Genomic DNA, 21,617 nt, shown 5'->3' with positions numbered 1-21,617 from the left:
ATAACCATTTTTTCCGGACCTATGAAAATGATGAGAATTCAGATTTGGACCTTTGAATGTAAACTTTGAGAACCCCTGGTATAGATGAATAATAACAGTTTGTAGATGGTAATGACATATCGTGAGCCTCAAACACGTTTGTTTCATCCTTCTTATGTAAACCTTGTGCATGCAAAAGACCAGAAAACAGACCAATCTCAACATAACACCAACTGTGACGTTACAGTCAAGATGTACGCCACCAACATTAAATTAATGACAATGTTGTTACCGTGGGTTCAAACCAGCCATGTTTAAGGCGTCAAAATCGCGTCTACTGCACTAGTTTGCCTCTTGAACAGATTGAGTTTACTCGGTTCATTTGCGCGTGAAAGCCGCACATGAAATTCTAGTTATCGAGACATTCATGCCGAAATTCGCGTCATGGGATGGGGTTTTGCGACTCCGCTCGCTTTGTGTAATCACGTCACTACTAGAACAAGCTCCTGATTGGTTAATGCGTCACGTTTTTCCGCAAAAGTTCAAATTTTCAACTTGCGCGTTTGCCGCAGCAACGCTCAATTCCTGTTTGTGACTGCTGAGTTAGCGCTATATGCTAGTAAATACTATTTAGGCTGAAGTTCTACTTTTGACGTTACAGTTACGTTTTGCAGGTCCATACTGAAAAACACAAACTTACCACTCAGAAATGTCCATGTCACAAAAGGCATTTTTCGTGCCTTGAGCATGAATGTCTTTGTCGTATGAATTTCTTTAAAAATAGTTTTTTTGTCCGTTGCACGACTTTCTTTTTTGTGTCATTTTCTGTATTGTTTTTTAATTTTTCCCCTAATTTTAAATCATTGTCGTTTGGGCTTGGGGTTAAATTTGGGGTTTGGTTTAGGATGTACTTTTATGTATTGGTTTCTACATATTTTTCTTTTGTTTTAAGAACTATTCTCGCCTGGAGTTGGGGTTAGAGTTGGGGTTAGAGTTGGAGTTAGATTTGGGGTTTGGGTAAGAATGTCTAAAAATGTAACAGAAAGTGATTCTAACCCCAACCCCAAGCGACAATGGTAAGAAAATATGAAAAAAAACAATGTGAAAAAAATACATAAAATGCCACGAAAAGTCATGCCACGGACATGAAAAACTGTTTTTAGAAAAAGACATTTGTGCTTAAGGCATGAAAAAAGCTGAATTTTGTGCCATGGACACAAATAAATTGATCAAATGTTGCATGACTATAACACAATTTTTCATGAGATCAGTCTCGATAAAATGCATAGATTGAATGCCCTGCAATTCACTTTTGATAAAGCATCAGCCAATTATTCAGATTTTTTAATGTTTAGTTTTAATGTTTAACTGATACTCATGTTTACATGAAGTTTGATCTTTTAATGACAACTTTTTCATCTAGGAAAGGTCATGATTTTGGTTTAGACTTACACATGTATAACTCTTAACACTTTAAATCCCATCAGAGAGCACAAGTTCTCCAGGATCACATACTTTTGTTCTGCAGATGGCCCTAATCCCATTAAAATGCGGAGGGAAACCCAAGTGTGTGGGTGTGTGCTACAAGACTCCTCAAGGTGGGGCGGGCACTTGTTCTGATTTCGCGCCAAACCAAACCTAACTATCACTTCTCATACAATTTTCAATTTAAAAAAATAAAACAATAAACACTGTTACCCTTGAAGTTTATAAACACAAGATCTGGTGTATGAGGAGCTTTCTAGATTCACTTCCTTCCACTTTAAACTTCAACACAATAATCTCAGATCAAACATGAGCTCGTACATGTGTTCCCTTATTCCTTGGTTTTACAAAAGTCATTTGAGTGTCATGAGTGCACAGTAAATGTAATGGTCTCTATATATTTTAGTCATGGCTTTTTTAAATATAAATCGGAGAACGTATTTGAAAAAAAATTCATCCAAAAGCTGTGAGCTTGATTGCTTACAAAAGTAATAAATAATAGAAACACTTGTTTCTGCTCCACATTAATAATACACCAATTTAATGACAGGTTGTACTTATTACTGCTTGGTATAAAATAACAGTTATTACTTAAAGTGCAAACTACGTTAGCTGTCGATCAGGTGAGATGAATGATCTCATGGGAAAAGTGTGCGTGAACATGTTTTGTTTGGATATACCTGTATGAGTGTCGATATAAAACATGTCAAAACTCAGCTTGTGAAAACATTACAGGTGTTCCTCGCTAAAATCATAAGCTAGTAATAAATCATACACTCTTACTTAAAATAAAACAAAACTTGTTTTACGTTAAATCTAGTAATATAGACTAATCTAGTTTTATCGGATGCAGGTTACACTTCCGGTCTGTGCTTGTTTATTGGTCTGGTTAGCGACTAAAGTGACCTCTGGAACAAATACAGTTGGATAAAAATGTTTTGGTTTCCTAAGGACAAGGAGAGATTGCGGGTATGAATCAACGCGGTGTGAAGTGAGATTTGGCACAGAAAATTCAAGGATCTGTAGTTTTTACACAATAATATTAGCTCAGTGTAAGAGTTGATACGCTTTAGCTATGATTTAAATGAAGGAAATGTACTTATTTATTTAGCTTGTTATCAGAAATAATCTAAACTAGAGAGAGACTGTGGTTATTCTTTGCGTAAGTCTACCAAAAGTTACGTTTGGTCTACGAAGGTTGTTGGTGCTGAACCAGTTTAAGCAGGTATGTGTGAAGGTTAAGTTTAGGGGATAAAATATTATAATTTCTTCAATGAAAACAATAAAAATATACAATCATGTCTTCGAAAACCCTGCTTAAGTCATTTTATCTTGATTTACTGTTTTTTGCATGAAATCATCCAACATAAAGAAAATCCTGTGTAAAATATAGTCTACATATCTTTAACTGTGGGTTCATACTAGACGCGTTTGAGGCATCAAATTCACATCTACCGTGCCTAGTTGGACGCTTGAACATTTTGAGTTTACTCGCTTCATTTACGTGTGAAAGCCGCATGTGAAATTCTAGTCATCGAGACATTTACGTGGAAATTTGCGTCATGGGAGGGGCTTCTGCGACTGCGCTCTCTTCCTGTAATCACGTCATTACTAGAGAAAGCTCCTGATTGATTAACGCGGCGCGTTTTTCAGCCAAAGTTCAGGTTTTTCAACTTTCGGGTTTCCCGCGGCAATGCTCAATTTGCCCCATTTGTGCGAATTAGACGTACATATTCGTGCCGCGAAACCTCCAGACATGCGTCAACGCATCTTTACATTGACTTAACATTGAAATCACTAGTGCTTGACGCCTCTATCGCGGCTGGTGTGAACGCAGCATAAGACTGAGTAAGATGTCAAAATTTGATGCTCCAAATCTTATCATTAGATTATGAGACTTAAACCTGGATTTCACAGATATATAGTGAAACAAATCTGTGTTTGTATGAGTGCTATCAAAACAGATTAAAGTGCTCATTGTACTTCTGCGTAGGGCCTACGCCGTAGCCTTGACACTGTAGGCTACGCATTGGTTTTCATTCATACTTTTGCATCATTGTTCGCGTTGACGTGCAATTACACATGCAGACCGTTAGTAGGCACTATCCAAGTGTGTAACCCACAATAGCAGAGCAACAGCCGAAGAAGCAGCACTTTGCCCAGTAAACCCACAAATGAAGAAGCAGCTAATAGACAGTATTGTTGCAGTTTGAGTTAAATATCACATCTCAACTTAGCACGTCTTTGTTTTTACTGTCGTAAGCGGAAATGCCTATGAAGAAATGCGATGCAGAATCCAATACAGTGCTTGCGGTCCACGTACCACTGACACGCTGTTACATTTTGGGGAGGTGCACATCAGGCTACACCGTACAGTTGACGCAGAAGTATAAAGGCCGCTTCAAGGGCTCAATTTAGTTGTGTGTAGGTCCTACGGCGTAGCCTCGACAACGTAAGCCCAAAAACTGCCCAAGATTCTCATGCGTATCTCATCAGTCAAGCCAGTTTGGTGATTAGTAGTAAATCGACATCACCTGCTTTCACATGGCGCTACATTTACTACACAGAGCTGTAGTTCACAGCGAAGCTCGGCAAAATCGCGTTCATGATTGTGGACAAATGGCCTCCGATAATGTATGTGATTTTTTCTAGCTTTACTCCTCAACTTAGTCCATCTTTGTTCTTATCGTTGCAACAGAAAAAATTGCTATGAAGAAATGCAATGCAGAATTTTTTCTAGTGGACCACTCACAGCGCTTGGGGTCCACGTAATACAGAAACGTGGTTACATTTTTGGCAAGGTGCGCATCAGGCTACGCATGGCATATGGCGTAGCTACGGCATAGAACCTACGCACGACTATAAATGACACTTTAGAGTCAAGACTTTGTAAAACCCTCTAATATACAGGAGTGCAACACTATAATGACATCGGGTCTGAAAACAGCGATACTGCATGTTCTGTTGGGCAACAGCATGTGAAATACATCAGTTAGACGGACAGATCTGAGTTACGGGTGTTTCCCTGAGGTCCAATCACTTCTGCTGTTAAACTCCTGTTATAATGAAGAAAATGTGCGAACACATGGAAACAGACGGTGAGAACTCTGTGTGTGAAAAAAAGACAGGGAACCAAGCCAAGATCTGCTGTCGTACAGAAGGAAATATTTACACCCAAAGGCCGAATCTGTCAGGTCTGTGAGAACGTAAACGGTTTGTTCATGTGTGTTTAGAGCTGTATGCGTGTATGCATGTGTGTGCGTGTAAGAGAGAAATGCCTTTTCTTTGTGTGAAGGCTGTCCGAATTCCCTTCTAATCATGACAGGATTATAGTAGCGTATACTCACAACAGACGAGTGTGGGAAAACCTCTCCAACACCCAAACCCCCCTTTATTCACCACATCTCTCTCTCACATCAATTTCTTTGACTCTTCATGTAAACTGTTATCTTATTCACTCACTTTTTGTTTCAAACTCTCATGTACACTGTAAAAGGTTCAAACAACTTGGTTTTGCAAGTCAATTCAACCTACTATTTTAAGTTTTGACCTTCAATAAGTTGACATAACCTATAAAAACAAGCTGAAATAGTTTGATTTCATTTTTTAAGTTAAATTAACGTAAAAATATATGTTGATTTAAAATAAGGTTGCATTTTTTTAATGGTGCACTTTCTCGTCTATCCAGAGTTTTAAATGCTCTTTACCTTTTAATTCCTCTTCACCATCATTGTGGTTCATTCCTGAAGAGGTGTTAAGAGATCAACATCTGAAAACAGCAAGCAGGTGCTTTAGATAGAGCGAGAGAGAGAGAAAGAGAGAGGATTGCTGATAAAGCTTAAAATGTACAAATTTTGTGACCACAAAACCAGTCATAAATCACACAGGTATATTTGTAGCAATAGCCACCAATACTTTATTTATTTGTTTATGCCAAAAATCATTAGGATATTTATAAAGTAAAGATCATGTAGATACCGTAAATATATAAAAATGTATTTATCATTAGTAGTAATATGTGTTGCTATAAGGACTTTATTTAGACAACTTTTTTGAGGTGATTTTTCCAATATATGGACTTTTTCCACCCTCAGATTCCTGATTCTAACAAACCATACATCAATGGAAAGCATATTTATTCAACTTTCAGATTATTTCTAAATCTTAATTTAATAAAATATACCCATATGATTGGTTTTGGGGTCGAGGGTGACATTTCTCATTTGATTCTGACAAGAATACGGAATAAAGATTTAAAAAAATTATTTCATATAGTTTTTATCCATGAAGGACAATTTCTAGTTAAGCAAACATATAAAAGCTGTCACTATAAGGCGGGACCCTTTTAGAAAGCACACCTTTGTACCCAAAGGGGTCCATATTAGTACCTCAAAGGTGCATATTGGTAGTAAATGTATATATGTACCCAAATGGTAAATATTAGGGCCTTTTTAAAGGGTACTGCCCCAGTGACAGCTTTTGTATGTTCAAAATTTGTGCGTGCATTTGTATACCTGTAAAGGTACCTTAATTTCTGACAGTGTACATTAACTATAGAAATACTCTATTACTACTTAATAATTCATTTCTGTTACATTTCCATTTGTAAATATTTTACTATTCTCCTCTTTCAAAGGTTAAAATATTGATGAATTAGATGGCTGAACTAGCTTTTCATAAACTTTCATAAACCAAATTCATAAACTACCTGATTATATAACTCATTTCTGTTGCATTTGCATTGCATATAGAGACTATGAAAAGTTAGCACAACAATGCAGTGGAAATAAAATAATAATCAGGTAAAAACAGGTTTAGGACGAAATCTAATAAATAAGTGCAAGCTGCCATTCATTGAAATGTTCATATGGACCAAATTCACACAATCATTAATTTTGACAATGGAATTGAAATCTCTCCCCACTGAAATTCCTCTCTCACGCACCCCACATTCCTTCACTATTGACACCCCCCCTCCACCAACACCACCGGTCTGTTCTCATGAATTACTGCTGCTCACACGACCGGTCCACTTAACTTACACACATACACCTATAGATCAAGCCAGTTCTCAGATTTACACAAAAGGCCACAGCAGGTGTTACATATACAGACTGTGTGCAGGTACGTAACTGTTAGAGCTGCTTATAGATTTCCAGGAGGAAAACGGCATTCCAGGTTTTCCCACTGCTGGTCGTATCCAACACACATTCCAAACACATCTCGCCATCACTAAGGCTTCAGACAGCTGGCGGATTCATGAATGATCGCTGTAAATTTAAACCATGACGTAAACTACTATACAGACATGTTTGCTTGTTTATATATGCGTTATATACTTTATAGATTATCAATTTATATTCAACCTTTCTAGATTCTCGGTAATGAAAAGAACCAAAAATGGATCACTATATATGAAAATATTTTTGTGGGTTTAGCAGTAAAAGGAAAATGTAATTATAAAATATAATATTATTTTGATTCCTGTTTAAATTTTATAGTCTGCTCGGTGTAAAATAATGCCCGAATGACACCGCTGAACCTGCTTTCATCTGCAAAGCATTTCTTCATCCCTCAATAAGTCTTTCTTTCTCCTTCTCTTTGGTTTTTATGTTCTCATGATGTCAACGTGGCTGTGCGGCTGCCACCCAGTGTGAGCTGGCACACAGTCGACCGGCCGGCCAACCCCCCGAAAGCCTCTCACCAATTACCCCCTTTACCCCCCTCCCCGCGCCTGCTCCTTTCCCAGGAGTTCAGGGGCCACTGTACTCACTACAGACCGTTTCCCATACGCATAATCTGGATGTTTTTTATGCTTCATGAAAGAGGCGCTCATAGGCTCTCAGTCTGAAGGCCGTTTCCCAAACACTTTCCTTTATCTGACAAATCCTACGGCCCTCAACTCTCTCCCTCTCTTTCTGTGGGTAATCCATGTCCTTTTTTCTTAATAACACGCTTCCCAGTTTATCCTGCAGCATTTTACTTTAGTTCATGTTTGGATACTTTGATTGAAACTGAAGTATGGCATTACGTTTGAGATTTTACTCTGTCAGTTTTGTAAGAAAGGCAAAAGTTTTATTTAATTTTTATGGTAGCCTACGTTTTGTTGTAACTTCACCTTTTAGCCATCCAAACTAAATTAAAGAAACAAGGGTTTACTGTATTTTTGTCATTTTATTGAACACAAAGTAAATACGAAGATAATCATTAAACCACAATGCGAATCTGATCATTTTAGAGTTTTCTTTTGAAAGTAAAGACAAGCATTTTGTTGATATTTTAAAGTTTTATGTGAGACAAATAAAGGCTTGAATCTAATAAATCTTTAATCTACAACATGACTTGTTTTTTAAATAAATATTGGCCAGTAAAAATATTTTTTAGACGCAAGTCATTAGACGCATTTCCATTACCCTTTAAATTGCACAAATTGAAATACAGCCAATGGAAACGCGTTAATTTCGCAAAAACTCCCATATATTGCAAAAATGTTTAACAATCAGGTGGTTTTAAATAAATATCGCAAAACTGCAATGGAAAGAGTAGCTGTGTTCGAGTTAATGCGGCACTGGGCAGACCGGTCAGTGAGGTTTGCTGCTTGCAGTCGAGGGAGGAGTTAAAGACAAAGTCGGACACCTGCTGCTTGCCGTAGTGATGTGTGCGTCATGTTTCCTTTTTAAATTACGAATGAAGTGAATTAGATGCCGAATTTGTCAAAAAACTAATCTTTTCATAAAAGTTGCAATCAGAAACCCTTTATATTGAATATTTTAGTTGCTGTTTATGCCTGGAAATAATGGTAAACAGTAGGTTATTAAATTAAAGTTATTTATTTTATTACATGGCACAATATAACATATTAAGGTTATATTAAGGAGTTATACCTGTTTATTAGTGGAATTTAAGGTTGGATTAAACATAAAAACGCACGTGTCGTTCTCATCAGTGAGGCGACCAATCACAAAGAGTCGTTTCGTCATCAGTACTCCGTGCAGCCTCTCTGCGCCAGTTAAGCCAGCCGGCTACTCTCGAAACGCTCTTGCGGTACTTTGATGCCATACGTTACAGTCACATGCCATCGCCGCCAGCTCAAATCGGACAAAATTCATGACTGGTTAGTGCACACCTAGTTTTTTCACGTTTACAAGTAATCTAAAGTGCATAAAAGTCACATTATTATAATGCAATATTATGCGGTTAAAGCGTAATTTACGAAATTAGTTTTTCTAAAAACGTATGAAATATGACATAAAAATACCACGAGGAACAACTCGAGAGTCGACAGCTCTGTATGCTTTTGAATCTATTTTGATGATATATGTGATATGTTTTTTGAATAACTCTTTTCGTTAACCGCCATTGAAGAGTTAACTCGCCAATTAAGAGAAAAAGCTTCCCTGCAAACGACGAGTATTTCCGCCAATCCATAATACCGCTATTATCCACCAGGTGGCGCTCTTTCGCAACTTATAAAACCCGGAAGTATCGCCCTAGGCCTAGAGCAAACAGCTGCATGTCCGTGTATGTTTTGAGGATCGCTCTGAATCTGATCTCTATCAAAAGTAATTCACAAGAATGCAATTATCTCAGCTTTTTGCTGAAAATTTGATATTTTTGGAAAAAACCTACCCATATTTGAGAGATGATAAAAAAAGAACTAATGAAGGTAGGATAAAACTTTTCTGTTCTCTCATTTGATATATTGTATGTTTATACATTTAAAGAAGAACATTTTCTGGAACATTTTTATTTAAGCTTTTGTGAAAATCATGCAAACTGCTGGCACTGGCTGGCAACTTAAAAAAAAAATGCTGGCGGGGAAAGAATTAATAAAAATTACGCTTTAACCTCAAAAAATCGTTAATGGAAACGCCAACGCTATCTCATAGCAATTAGTACGTACTTTACAAGGTGGCTAATTTATATTAATTTGTATGACCACATATGTAAATTTTTGCACGATTTGTTTTTGCCCAATGATGTTGGGTTTAGGGGTGGGGTTTGGTAAATGTTTTTTTATGATAATCATAATTTTTATAAAATTAATTTGGTAATACGTACCAATTTCGTGAGATCAAGCTGGAAATGCTGCCATTTTGCATTCGTTTTTTTTATCGACATTTAGAAAATATCGCTAGTTTTGCGCATATCTATAATGAAAACCATGTCAGATGTCTTATATCCCATGTGATTTACTATCCCAGCATTCACCCTAGGAGACTCCTGCAAATAATTGAAGTCTCTTTGTGTTTTAACATGTATGTTTCTGAGAAAAACCATGTGTGTGAACTACGAAATTACTCGAAAGCGTCAAACATTGAATTGTCAGGCAGATTCAATCCTGCAGGCCATAAAATTGACATAAGCTATTTAAACATTCCACACATAGTTTCTCATGAAGAGCAAATTCAATAACACACAGGTTTTTTAAAACACAGCATCAGCCAGCGTGAAGTGATGCTCAGCCTTTTCATTGAATTAGTTATAGTAATAAATTATGAATAAAAAATCTAACTGAATGAACAGTTGGGTAAAATGTAAATTATCCATCAGACTGTGTTTACATATACAACAACATGCTGATACCCATCTAAAAACAGTTCAATTTAAAGTCGTTCTGAAGGGATGCAAATCAATAAACAGGCGTGAAGAGACAGCTGATAAAAATGTTTACATGCAAAACAATATCAGTAAAGTGATGATCAATCGAAAATCTTGCTCATCGAGTTTTACTTAAACCATTTATTTATTCACGTTTACATTAAGCAGATGGTTTTAGCCAAGTAAGGAAAACGGTAGATTGATTATTTAGTATAAATAGTCTTGTGCTGCTTAAAATGCAAAACAACTGACACCTCACTTCTGTCAGTAGATCTGTTTAAGATATCAGCAACCTGGAAGCTCCTCATCTGATATCAGATTTTGTGAATTCCCAGAATTACGCCAAAAAGTCTTCCCCAAGCAAAATCACAGTTAGATTTATTAATGGTCTAACACTGTTTATACTTGTTTTCATTAGCTTATCAAAGATATTATTTTACTATTAGTTATATTTTAGTGTTTTTTGGCCATGTTGTTTTCGAGTGATTTATGGAGGGCTAGGGTTTGTGTACTGCTTGTGTAACTGCTGTTTGTGATAGGAGGAGCTGGTGAACTCCTGTATTATATCTCATTACTGCTGTTTTTGATTGATGTATGGAGAGGGCGGGGCTTACGGACTCCAGCACTATTTGACCTTCCATCTTTTGATCCCAGACGTCTGCGCAGTCGTGTTATCTCCAGCTTATACCTGCACAAAGACGCCACACCTGAGGATCACCTGCAGCATCGCTAGATATTTTAATAACACAGGTGCGTATTGAAATACCTGCCCAGGTGGTTGTCAACATACTCCTTCAGCTCAGACAACTGCTGCTCGGCGACCGCTGCACGGGCGATGAGCTGGGCTCGCTCTCTCTCTTGAGCTTCCTATTAAAATTATAATGCATTTACTACGGCACCCATTCACTTTCATTGTATGATAAACTTCTGCTTCTGAAAACTGATGATTTCTTTTGTGCTCCACAACAGTCATATAGGTTGGTGTTAGTGTGAATAGATTATAGAAAGATTAACTATTTCTTAAGATGGTAACACCGATGTCTCTTTTGCTTAAACGTCACCTAATATGGCAATTTTGAAGAAGTAATATTAGTCCCCAGAATGTTTCTGTAAACTTGCACGTCCAAATACCCCAAATACCATTTTGAAAATGGCCACTTTTGTGTGTGTCTCTTTAAATGCAAATGAGCTTCTGCTTAACCCCCATTTCCCCCCTTACTGTTATCCTTTCCGAAAACATCACCTTATTTTATAGCACATAATGAATGTGTGATAATTACGTAAAATGATTTAACAGAAATTATGGACAGTTGTAGGCAGGGCCTGCGCAAAGTGACATCAGTTTGCACAGAAAATGCCAACAGCTTGTCCCGTGAGACTTAAGGTTGTACTTGGATTTAAAAAAAGGAGTGGGCAGATTTGAATCATTAAGAGGTGGTTGTGTACATAGATAGCACTGCAAAAAATGACTTTCTAACTTAGTGTTTTTGTCTTGTTTTCAGTAAAAGTATCAAAAAATTCTTAAATTAAAAATGTAAATGAATTTTTTTCATAAACACTTAATTCAAGAAAATTTTTCTTATTCCATTGGCAGATATTTCTGATCGTTTTAAGCACAAATTTGCTTACATTTAATACTTTTTTTCTCAAAAAACTAGACTTATTGTCCTAGGTCATTGTGCTCAAAGTAAATACATCTTGATTTAAGAATTTTTAGATATTTTTACTGAAAACAAGACCAACACACTAAGTAAGAAAGTCATTTTTTGCAGTGAGGCAACACAATTAGTTTCAAACTACATATGATGAGTTTGGTTCCAAAACGCGATAAATAGCATTTTAAAAAATATTTGTTACCGCCAAAATAAGTATTGTATATGGTCAGTATTAAAAAGTAAATTCTTAATTTTACGCAAGATCAGATATCTGTCGTGTTATTCTGTCATCTTTTCTCCTTTTTCCAAACCGCGACAAACACCACTCCTCTTTTTCTGCAGAATGCAATAAATCCGCTCAACCAATCACAGCGCACCATTCCACGCATTGTAAACAATAATGGTGGCACTTTGAATACACACGAATCCTAGTTTTCCACATCTACTTTGTACTTTGTGATCAACAAACAAACAAAAATAATGCTTTGATGGCATTGATAAACCTGTGGTGTTTTTTTTGTGGCGGGAAAGAAATATAAGCCATCAAAATCAAATAATTTACGTGAGAGGCACTCGTGCGAAGGAAAAATGCCGGCTGTTGCTTGTTCTCACACAACAGCATCAAGCTTCTGTCATGCTAACACATTGACCCCAGGGGATCTTATGATAAACTTTACATTATTTTACTCGAAATCAACGAAAATCGAGCAGAAACAAAACATTTTACAGCTGATTGCTGTCAAAAAAGTTCAGAGACGACGTCCCAAGGATGACAGCAGCAATGGCACTGTTCCTAACTCTTTCACCGCCATTGACGAGATATCTCGTCAATTAAGAGAAAACACTTCCCCGCCAATGACGAGATTTTCCGTCTTTCCGCAATACCGCTATTATCTACCGCAACTTTTTAAACCCGGAAGTATTGCCCTATGGCAAGCGGCTGCATGTCCGTGTCTGTTTTATAGATCGCTCTGAAAGGGATCTCTATGAAAATTCTGTCACAAAAATGGAATTATCTCTGCTTTTTGCTCAAAATGTGGTGTTTTTGCAGAAACCTACCCATATTCAAAAGCTGATTACAAAGGAACCACTGAAGGTAGGATGAAACGGGTTTTTTTGTTTGAAAGCAAATGGTCTGTTTATTTCATTTGGTATATTATTTTTTAAACTTTTAAAAAAAAAACGCTGGCGGTGAAAGAGTTAATATGACAAAGTAAGTGTTTTGATTAATGTCTTTAATGTTTATTTTTTAATCAGTGTATACCACTAGTCAACTTAATGAATATAACATGGCAAAGATGAATGCACATTTATATATTGATTGAATAGATTTATAGCATTTTGAAAAAATGCAGCAAAAAACAATAAATCTTTGAAAATCAAATTATGGATTTTTAATGTTATTATAAAGTAAAGATGCTATGTGAAAGTTTGTTACAGTAAATAGTGGTTTTGTCACTTGTTATAGAAAACACATTTTTACCCACATTAGTCAAAATGAATTTATTGCGTTTTGGAACCCAACTCTTCATATAAACGTGAATTTCTCATATCAGGTGACCTTTAATGTGTTGTTAATTTGTTCACGCTGTTATGTATGATTTCTTGTAAAAGTGAAGCATCTGTGTGACATTGACGAGGTGTGTTGGTTACCTGTGTGGTGTTGGTTATTTCTCCGAGCTGTTTTTTAACATCATCCCAGGCCTCGGGTGTCAATCCAGCCCTGGGTGTTAAAAACAGCAGATGAAAAATCCATCGGTTCTGTCATTAAACAACAGAAAAACAAACTCACCTCTGAGACTCTGACAACACAGCCATCTGAAATACCAAACACATGATTCAAACCAACAGAACTAATCCATTACAAAACACACACGCTGAGACATACGCACCTGTTCTTGAGCCTGTCTGAGTCGAATCTCCAGTCGGGCTTTGTCCTCTCTGAGTCTCTGTAGTTCTCTCTCCGTCTCCCCTCTCAATTCGGCTCCGGGCAGACTGAAGTCGACCTCTGGTGGTCCGGCATCTAAAGCGTGTGCCGAGATCTGCTCACGTTGCTCTCTAGGATACAAAGCCTCGGCTTACCAATGCGAATCAAGACCTTTGTGTATGTGTGGGCACAGTCACTAAATTCTTCACTTAAATGTTAAAACCTTGTCCAGAAGTTCCTACGTGGACAAAAAGGTCAATTTAAATGTCTTCATGTGGCACCTGTAGGCGATGAGCAGTCTCTGATATGTGTCGTTCAGACTCTGTATGCGTTTGCGAGACGTTCGGACTGCTTTAGTGAGTTGTTCCTCTCTGGAGCGATATGAGGCTTTCATCTCCTCCAGCATTGACTCGACGAACCCCTTCAGCTTGTGTCCCAAATCACCAGCACCTACTGTTGTGACACACTCCTGCAGAAAGAGATTTATTTGTATTATACGCAGGAGATGTTGGGTGTGTAATGTATGTTGGTTAAGGTGTGCACATACTGTAATGTCCTGCATGTAGCGGGCGAGTCGAGCTCTGTACGCTCGGTTGAGCTCCTTCAGATGATTTTGTACTTTAGAGAGTTCAGCTTCGGTTTCCTTCAGCTGGTCTTGAGAAATGATCAACGTCTGAGACACAATATAGTAGAAATATTTAGACAATGAAGCCATATTTAAAAACGTCTGAATGTCACCGGATTTCAAAGTGTTCCTGTGGCTTAATATCTGGTGAAGTGTGGCACCAGCAATGCCAATGGGTTTGATTTCCAGGGAACACATGAACTGATCACATGTATAGGACATGGGCCAGCGTATGTTTTCATGTGTTTCCAAAAGAAGTGCAGCGCTTAAAAAACGCCCGCCCTTTTAAAAAACTGCCAGTGTTTGGTGTTTTTTCCTCGTTCAACGCTGTGTGCCCAAAGACGGAAATGTTTCAACTTTGGGTGAAACACTGAGCTCGCCAGTAGCTGCGTTTCAATTACCATTTAAATTGCGAAAATTAAAGTAGCGAGAAAAAAGTGTGCGCAATGAAAACATTTCGCATAAACTCCGACATATTGCACTCGGGTGAGGTGCATTTTAGGGAATCCGAACAAGGAATATATCACAAAACAGCAATGAAAACCATTTTTCCGCATTTACAGGTCACCTGACGTGCGTAAAAGTCACATGATCATTCTTTAAATATGGTGCGGTGTGTTTGATTGAAAGACAAGACAGGGGAAGTGTGGTCAACTTCATGCAGAGTCACAAGAACCAACAAGTGCATGACATCAATAAAAAAGTGAGCGCAATTCAACTGCTCTGTATGATTTCATATCGCGATATGTTGATGTCATACGCATGATGGTCTGAGCGGCGCTGTATGAGGTCTTATCGCGAGAGGACAAATTACATTTTAGTCACATAACATTTCGTTTTTTGTCGACATTTAGAAAACAGCGCTAAAGTTTTAAGCAAATCTGTAATGGAAACGCAGCTAATGTCACTTTTTATTCAGCCGTCCAATCACAGTGGAGGAGGGGCGGGACAAATACCACAACAACCAACCCCCGCATCGTACCACGATTGATAAACAAAACAGAAGTACCACAGCAAACAAAGTGCATAGCGGAAGAAAAGCTGGCAAGCGCCCACAATTGGTGTTTTTCAGTGCGTTTAAACACTTTGGTGTACACGCCCCCTAAGTCACTTTAGGAAAAAACAATTGTAAAATATTTACCAGACTGTCAATCAAACTGTACTCACCGCAGACTGCTGGGTGAGCTTGTGTCGGGTGTACTGAATGGCTCTTTTGTTTTCTTGTTGCTCCTTTCCCAGAGCAACACTGCAAAAGAAAAATAATAACATAAAAATATTAGCGCTGCCGTCCACACTGTAAAAAAAGACTTTCTTATTTAGTTTTTTGTCTTGTTTTCAGTAAAAATAACTAAAAATTCTTAAATTAAGATGCTTTTTCTTGATGAGCAAAACTACCCAGGAAAATAAGTCTAGTTTTTAGACCAAAAATATCAAATTTAAGTGATGTTGTGCATAAAACAAGCAAAAAAATCTTGAACATTTTTCTTAAACACTAAATTCAAGAAAATTCAAGAAAAATTTGCTTACCCCATTGGCAGATTTTTTTGCTTGTTTTATGCACAAAATTACTTAAATTTAATATTTTTGGTCTAAAAACTAGACTTATTTTCTTGGGTCGTTTTGCTCATAAAAAAAGCATAGAAAAAGCATAAAAAATTTTAGATATTTTTACTGAAAACAAGACAAAAATACTAAGATTTTATTTTTTAATCATTTTTTTGCAGTTCACTGCAAAAAAAAAAAAAAAAAATAGTATAGATAATTCTTCAGCAAAATTACCTAAAAATAGATCTAGTTTTAAGACAAAAAATAAAACATTTAAGTGAATTTGTGCTTATAACAAGCAAATAAATCTGCAAATGGGGTAAAAAAATCTTGAAATAAGTTTAGTTTTTTCTTTAACACTTAATTAAAAAAAAAATCTCACCCCATTGGCAGATATTTTTGCTTGTTTTAGGCACAAGATCACTTAAATTGTATATTTTTTGCCTTTTTGCTCATCAAAAAAAAAAAGCATAGAAAAAGCATAAAAAATTTAGATATTTTTACTGAAAACAAGATAAAAATACTAAGATTTTATTTTTTAATCATTTTTTTGCAGTTCACTGCAAAAAAAAAAAAAAAATAGTATAGATAATTCCTCAGCAAAATTACCTAAAAATAGATCTAGTTTTAAGACAAAAAATAAAACATTTAAGTGAATTTGTGCTTATAACAAGCAAATAAATCTGCAAATGGGGTAAAAAAAATCTTGAAATAAGTTTAGTTTTTTCTTTAACACTTAATTAAAAAAAAATCTCACCCCATTGGCAGATATTTTTGCTTGTTTTAGGCACAAGATCACTTAAATTGTATATTTTTTGCCTTTTTGCTCATCAAAAAAAAAAAGCATAGAAAAAGCATAAAAAATTTAGATATTTTTACTGAAAACAAGATAAAAATACTAAGATTTTATTTTTTAATCATTTTTTTGCAGTTCACTGCAAAAAAAAAAAAAAATAGTATAGATAATTCCTCAGCAAAATTACCTAAAAATAGATCTAGTTTTAAGACAAAAAATAAAACATTTAAGTGAATTTGTGCTTATAACAAGCAAATAAATCTGCAAATGGGGTAAAAAAAATCTTGAAATAAGTTTAGTTTTTTCTTTAACACTTAATTAAAAAAAAATCTCACCCCATTGGCAGATATTTTTGCTTGTTTTAGGCACAAGATCACTTAAATTGTATATTTTTTGCCTTTTTGCTCATCAAAAAAAAAGCATAGAAAAAGCATAAAAAATTTAGATATTTTTACTGAAAACAAGATAAAAATACTAAGATTTTTTTTAAATCATTTTTTGCAGTTCACTGCAAAAAAAAAAAAATAGTTTAGATAATTCCTCAGCAAAATTACCTAAAAATAGATCTAGTTTTAAGACAAAAAATAAAACATTTAAATGAATTTGTGCTTATAACAAGCAAATAAATCTGCAAATGGGGTAAAAAAAAATCTGGAAATAAGTTTAGTTTTTTTCTTTAACACTTAATAAAAAAAAAAATCTCACCCCATTGGCAGATATTTTTGCTTGTTTAGGCACAAGATCACTTAAATTGTATATTTTTTGCCTTTTTGCTCATCAAAAAAAAAGCATAGAAAAAGCATAAAAAATTTAGATATTTTTACTGAAAACAAGATAAAAATACTAAGATTTTTTTTAAATCATTTTTTGCAGTTCACTGCAAAAAAAAAAAATAGTTTAGATAATTCCTCAGCAAAATTACCTAAAAATAGATCTAGTTTTAAGACAAAAAATAAAACATTTAAATGAATTTGTGCTTATAACAAGCAAATAAATCTGCAAATGGGGTAAAAAAAATCTGGAAATAAGTTTAGTTTTTTTCTTTAACACTTAATTAAAAAAAAATTTCTCACCCCATTGGCAGATATTTTTGCTTGTTTTAGGCACAAGATCACTTAAATTTTATATTTTTTGCCTAAAAAGCAGTTTAGCTTAAAAGTCATTTTGCTTATCAAGAAAATACATCTTGATTTTAGAATGTTTAGATAATTCTACCGGAAACAAGACATTAGAAAGTCATTTTTTGCAGTTCAATAAAACATTGAAAAATCAAATATTAGAAAACCTTAAGCTTGAGCATAATGCACATTTCGGGTGTTTTGTAATCAGACAATGTGATGTGTAAACAGGGCCTGAGTGTTTGTGTCTCACACTTTCTCCTCCAGCTGTCGCTGTTGCCCTTCGTAACTTTTCCTCAGTTTTTCTAGCTCATCTTTCATGATATTGTGCACTTCCTACATCAGAAAAAACAACATTACAGTAACAGCAATATCACAAAAACTACAATAAACATTTATTTATAGGTATTACATGACTGATCAATCAACATTCTTACATTTCTCACCAGCGGGACTTTGCTCTGTTCAAAATCCTCAGGCTGTCAGAAAAATAAAATAAAAATATATCACTTAGTGTTGTTAAATACAAAATAAGCTGTTTGTCTATGTAAATATATTCAAGTGATGCGAGTCCTAAATGATTTTGAATCTCATACCCTGACTCTGTTTTGGGATGCCCTACTAAGGAGCGCTCGAACCCTCTCCACCTCCAGCGTGTGTCTGTGTGTGCGCTCTCTCTCCCGCAGGAGTGTGTCGTGTGTTTGTGCGAGGGTGAGCAGCTCGCCGCTGAGCTCTTCGGTGTGTGCACGCTCTCTCTCATAAGCGGCACTCATTGAAAGAAAGTCGGCCTTTAGCACCGTGTGCTCTTCGGCCAGGTCACGTTCACTTCTCTCAATGACTTCTAAACGTGCCGACGATGCCGACGCTTCCTGTCTAAGCCGATCTCGCTCCATCTGAAGAGATGAGATTGTGCCGTCCTGGGATAAAAGCTGGGAGAGAGCATAAAATATATACATCAATACATAGCCATCCATTCCTTTAGGTGAGTCACCATGAATTAAAAGTAGGCTACCATGTTTTTCAGCTCAAAGATCTCTGCTTCATACTTCTCTCTCATTTTATTGGCGTCTATTTGTACATCTACGAGGTTTTTTGAGATCTGAAACACAAAAATATGACATTTTAAAGTAGAGCATCTGATTATGAAGCAGTTACGTTTATGCAATTTAAAGGTGCACTCTGTGTGTAAAGACTTTATATAATGAACTGTATTGTTCTTATTACCTTAGAAAGAGTCGTTTTTATCTACATACGCCCCGGGTCCCCTTACATGAAACTCGCTGTCATGTTTCTACAGTAGATTATCTACAGAGCGCATTTATTACTATATTATCTCAGACGATGACATGTTTGTCCTGTTGCAGCTACCGTAGCTTCTCTATGCGTCTCGAAAGAGAGGGGTGAGCTGTGGGCTAAGTCATTGGTTGCAATTCACAATCTCACCACTAGATGCCGCTAAAAGTCTACACAGTGGACCTTTAATGTATACATTTAATCTCTAGTTGTATTCCATAGGAATCAAACCCATTTCCTACCTTCAGCTTTTCTTCTTCACATTGGACCAGTTTGACGGACAGATCGCTCTTTGAAGCGGCCTGCTGGCCAAGTTTGTTTTGGACCGAGCCAAGCTTACTGAAGAGCACTTCATTACGTTCACGCAGCTGAACCTGTATAGACAAAATATATAGACTGTATATCAACATTACAATGACCCATGACAAGACTTTTATTAAAAAATGTTGGGCTATTTTCAATCCAGCGTTGGGTCAAAAAGGGACAAAAACCCAGCTGTTGGGTTAAATTAAACTAGAAAATGTTTACAATGGGTTAAACATGCCCGCATAGGTTAAACTACAACCAAATGGGTCGAGTTTGCCCCTTTGGCAGATATTTTTTGCTTGTTGTAAGCACAAATTCATTTAAATTTTATATTTTTTGTTTAAAAACTAGATTTATTTTCATCGGTAATTTTGCTCATCAAGAAAATACATTTTGATTTAAGAATTTTTTGATATTTATTCTGAAAACAAGACAAAAATACTAAGTAAGAAAGTTATTTTTTGCATTGTATACACTGTAAAAAATTATTTTGAAGAAAAAATTTCTTAGTATTTTTGTCTTAAGCAAAAAAACAAGCAAAAAAATCTGCCAATTTTTCTTGAATTTAGTGTTTAAGAAAAATGTTTAAGATTTTTTGCTACCCCATTGGCAGATTTTTTGGTTGTTTTATGCACAAAATTACTTACATATGATATTTTTGGTAGATATTTTAACTAGACTTATTTTCTTGGGTCGTTTGCTAATCAAGAAAAAGCATCTTAATTAAAAAAAAAATTATATTTTACTGAAAACAAGACAAAAAGTCTTTTTTTTTGCAGTATAGCATTACGTCCAATTGAGCAAAGTTTTTTACAGGAAAAATGACATAATAAATCCACAAGTAACACATCTATATGGATGAAAATATGAACAAAACATTTCTTAATTAATATTTTGTATTTTTTCATCACAAATATCAAAAAATTCTTAAACCAAGATGTTTTCTTGATTAGCAAATTGAACTAAGAAAATCAACAGTCAAAGTTTTATACAAAAAATATCAAATGTAATTGAATTACTACTTAGTGAATTACTGAAAATTGTATTTAAAACAAGCAAAACAATCTGCCATGGGGCAATGATTTTTTTCAATTGTTTTTAGCACAAATTCACTTAAATGTTATATTTGCTGTCTTAAAACTAGAGATATTTCTTCGGTCATTTTGCTCATCAAGAAATTTTTCTTAATTTAAGAATTTTTAGATATTTGTACTGAAAACAAGACAAAAATCCTAAGTAAGAAAGTTTTTTTTTTAAGTAAAAGTATGAGGCGTAATGACATTTCTATTTAAAAAAATACTGAATCATTTGGTAGCACTATACTGTATGTATGTATTAGTTATACATAAATATATATGGTAATGTTAGCATTATTTCCTTGCATATGATATAAAACTGTCTTACATTCTCATCTGTTAAAGTGGATATCTGCTCGTGAAGTTGGTTTAGTGAGGTTGGTTCATTCACAGAGTCCATCATCATCATCAGGTGTCTGAAGAGAGTTTGTGTACAGTCTGGTTTCTATAAACATGAGTCTCTATGGGAGTAAAGATAAAGACATCGGTCTCTGAGGTCAACAGGAAACACGAGTCAGGACAAAATAAAAGATTTGTTGATGACTTGGTTAGTACACTGAAAAAATGATAAATAAATAGATTGCAACCACTTACCTTAAAAAAAGCATTAAATTGAATGTATAATTTTTTTTCAGTGTAATATACTCAATAATTGATAGAAAAATCATTGTGTTATTTTATAAAGCACTTGGCACACATGGGACAAGTCTGACTGCATATTTTGCACTGTATTTTTGTCTTGTTTACAGTACAAATATCTAAACATTCTTAAAAGAAAAAGAAAATAAGTCTAGTTTTTAAACAAAAAGATAGTAAATTTGTGTAAATTTGTGCTTAAAACAAACAAAGAAAATCTGCCAATGGGGTAAGAAAAAAAATCTTGAACTTTTTTCTTAAACACTTAATTCTAGAAAAATGTGTCTACCCCATTGGCTGATTTTTTCCTTCAAATTCACTTAAATTGTATATTCTTGGTTTAAAAACTAGACTTATTTTCTTACGTCGTTTTGCTCATCAAGAAAATCCATCATGATTTAATAATTTTTAGATATTTGTACTGAAAGTCATTGTTTTTGCATTGTGTATAACAATACTGTTATTATATTTAATAAGTTTTTCAAAGTAATATATAATATGCGAAAAGTAACATTTATGATTATGCAATATTTGTGGTGCATCTATTCAACAGTAATGTTTACTAAAATCCCTTT

General features: G+C 35.3%; 1 protein-coding gene across 1 annotated transcript; it reads right to left on the bottom strand.

Moving 5' to 3' along the window:
• Positions 1 to 7,702: 7,702 nt before the first annotated feature.
• ccdc78 (coiled-coil domain containing 78) lies at positions 7,703 to 20,936 on the bottom strand. The gene is made up of 14 exons (XM_065258792.2): positions 20,735 to 20,936; positions 19,267 to 19,398; positions 18,744 to 18,830; positions 18,328 to 18,660; positions 18,169 to 18,210; positions 17,985 to 18,067; positions 15,440 to 15,518; positions 14,195 to 14,320; positions 13,929 to 14,116; positions 13,613 to 13,778; positions 13,513 to 13,538; positions 13,374 to 13,443; positions 10,832 to 10,932; positions 7,703 to 10,753 (listed from the first exon to the last, which is right to left on the bottom strand). The coding sequence occupies exons 1-14, from the start codon at positions 20,813 to 20,815 to the stop codon at positions 10,627 to 10,629; spliced, it is 1,641 nt and encodes a 546-aa protein (XP_065114864.1). The 5' UTR covers positions 20,816 to 20,936; the 3' UTR covers positions 7,703 to 10,626.
• Positions 20,937 to 21,617: the final 681 nt, after the last annotated feature.

Source organism: Paramisgurnus dabryanus, chromosome 22, assembly GCF_030506205.2.
Source record: "Paramisgurnus dabryanus chromosome 22, PD_genome_1.1, whole genome shotgun sequence".
Classification (NCBI taxonomy): domain Eukaryota; kingdom Metazoa; phylum Chordata; class Actinopteri; order Cypriniformes; family Cobitidae; genus Paramisgurnus; species Paramisgurnus dabryanus.
This window is presented reverse-complemented; position numbering and strand designations above follow the sequence as displayed.

What these genes read in the sequence shown, in the direction of transcription:
- ccdc78 (XM_065258792.2), bottom strand. Translation starts at nt 20,815, where the DNA reads ATGATGATGATGGACTCTGTGAATGAACCAACCTCACTAAACCAACTT. An exon ending in CGACAGCTGGAGGAGAAAGT is followed by an intron (nt 15,519 to 17,984) that starts GTGAGACACAAA and finishes TTTCTTTTGCAG; the next exon opens with TGTTGCTCTGGGAAAGGAGC. An exon ending in AAATAACCAACACCACACAG is followed by an intron (nt 10,933 to 13,373) that starts GTAACCAACACA and finishes TAATTTTAATAG; the next exon opens with GAAGCTCAAGAGAGAGAGCG.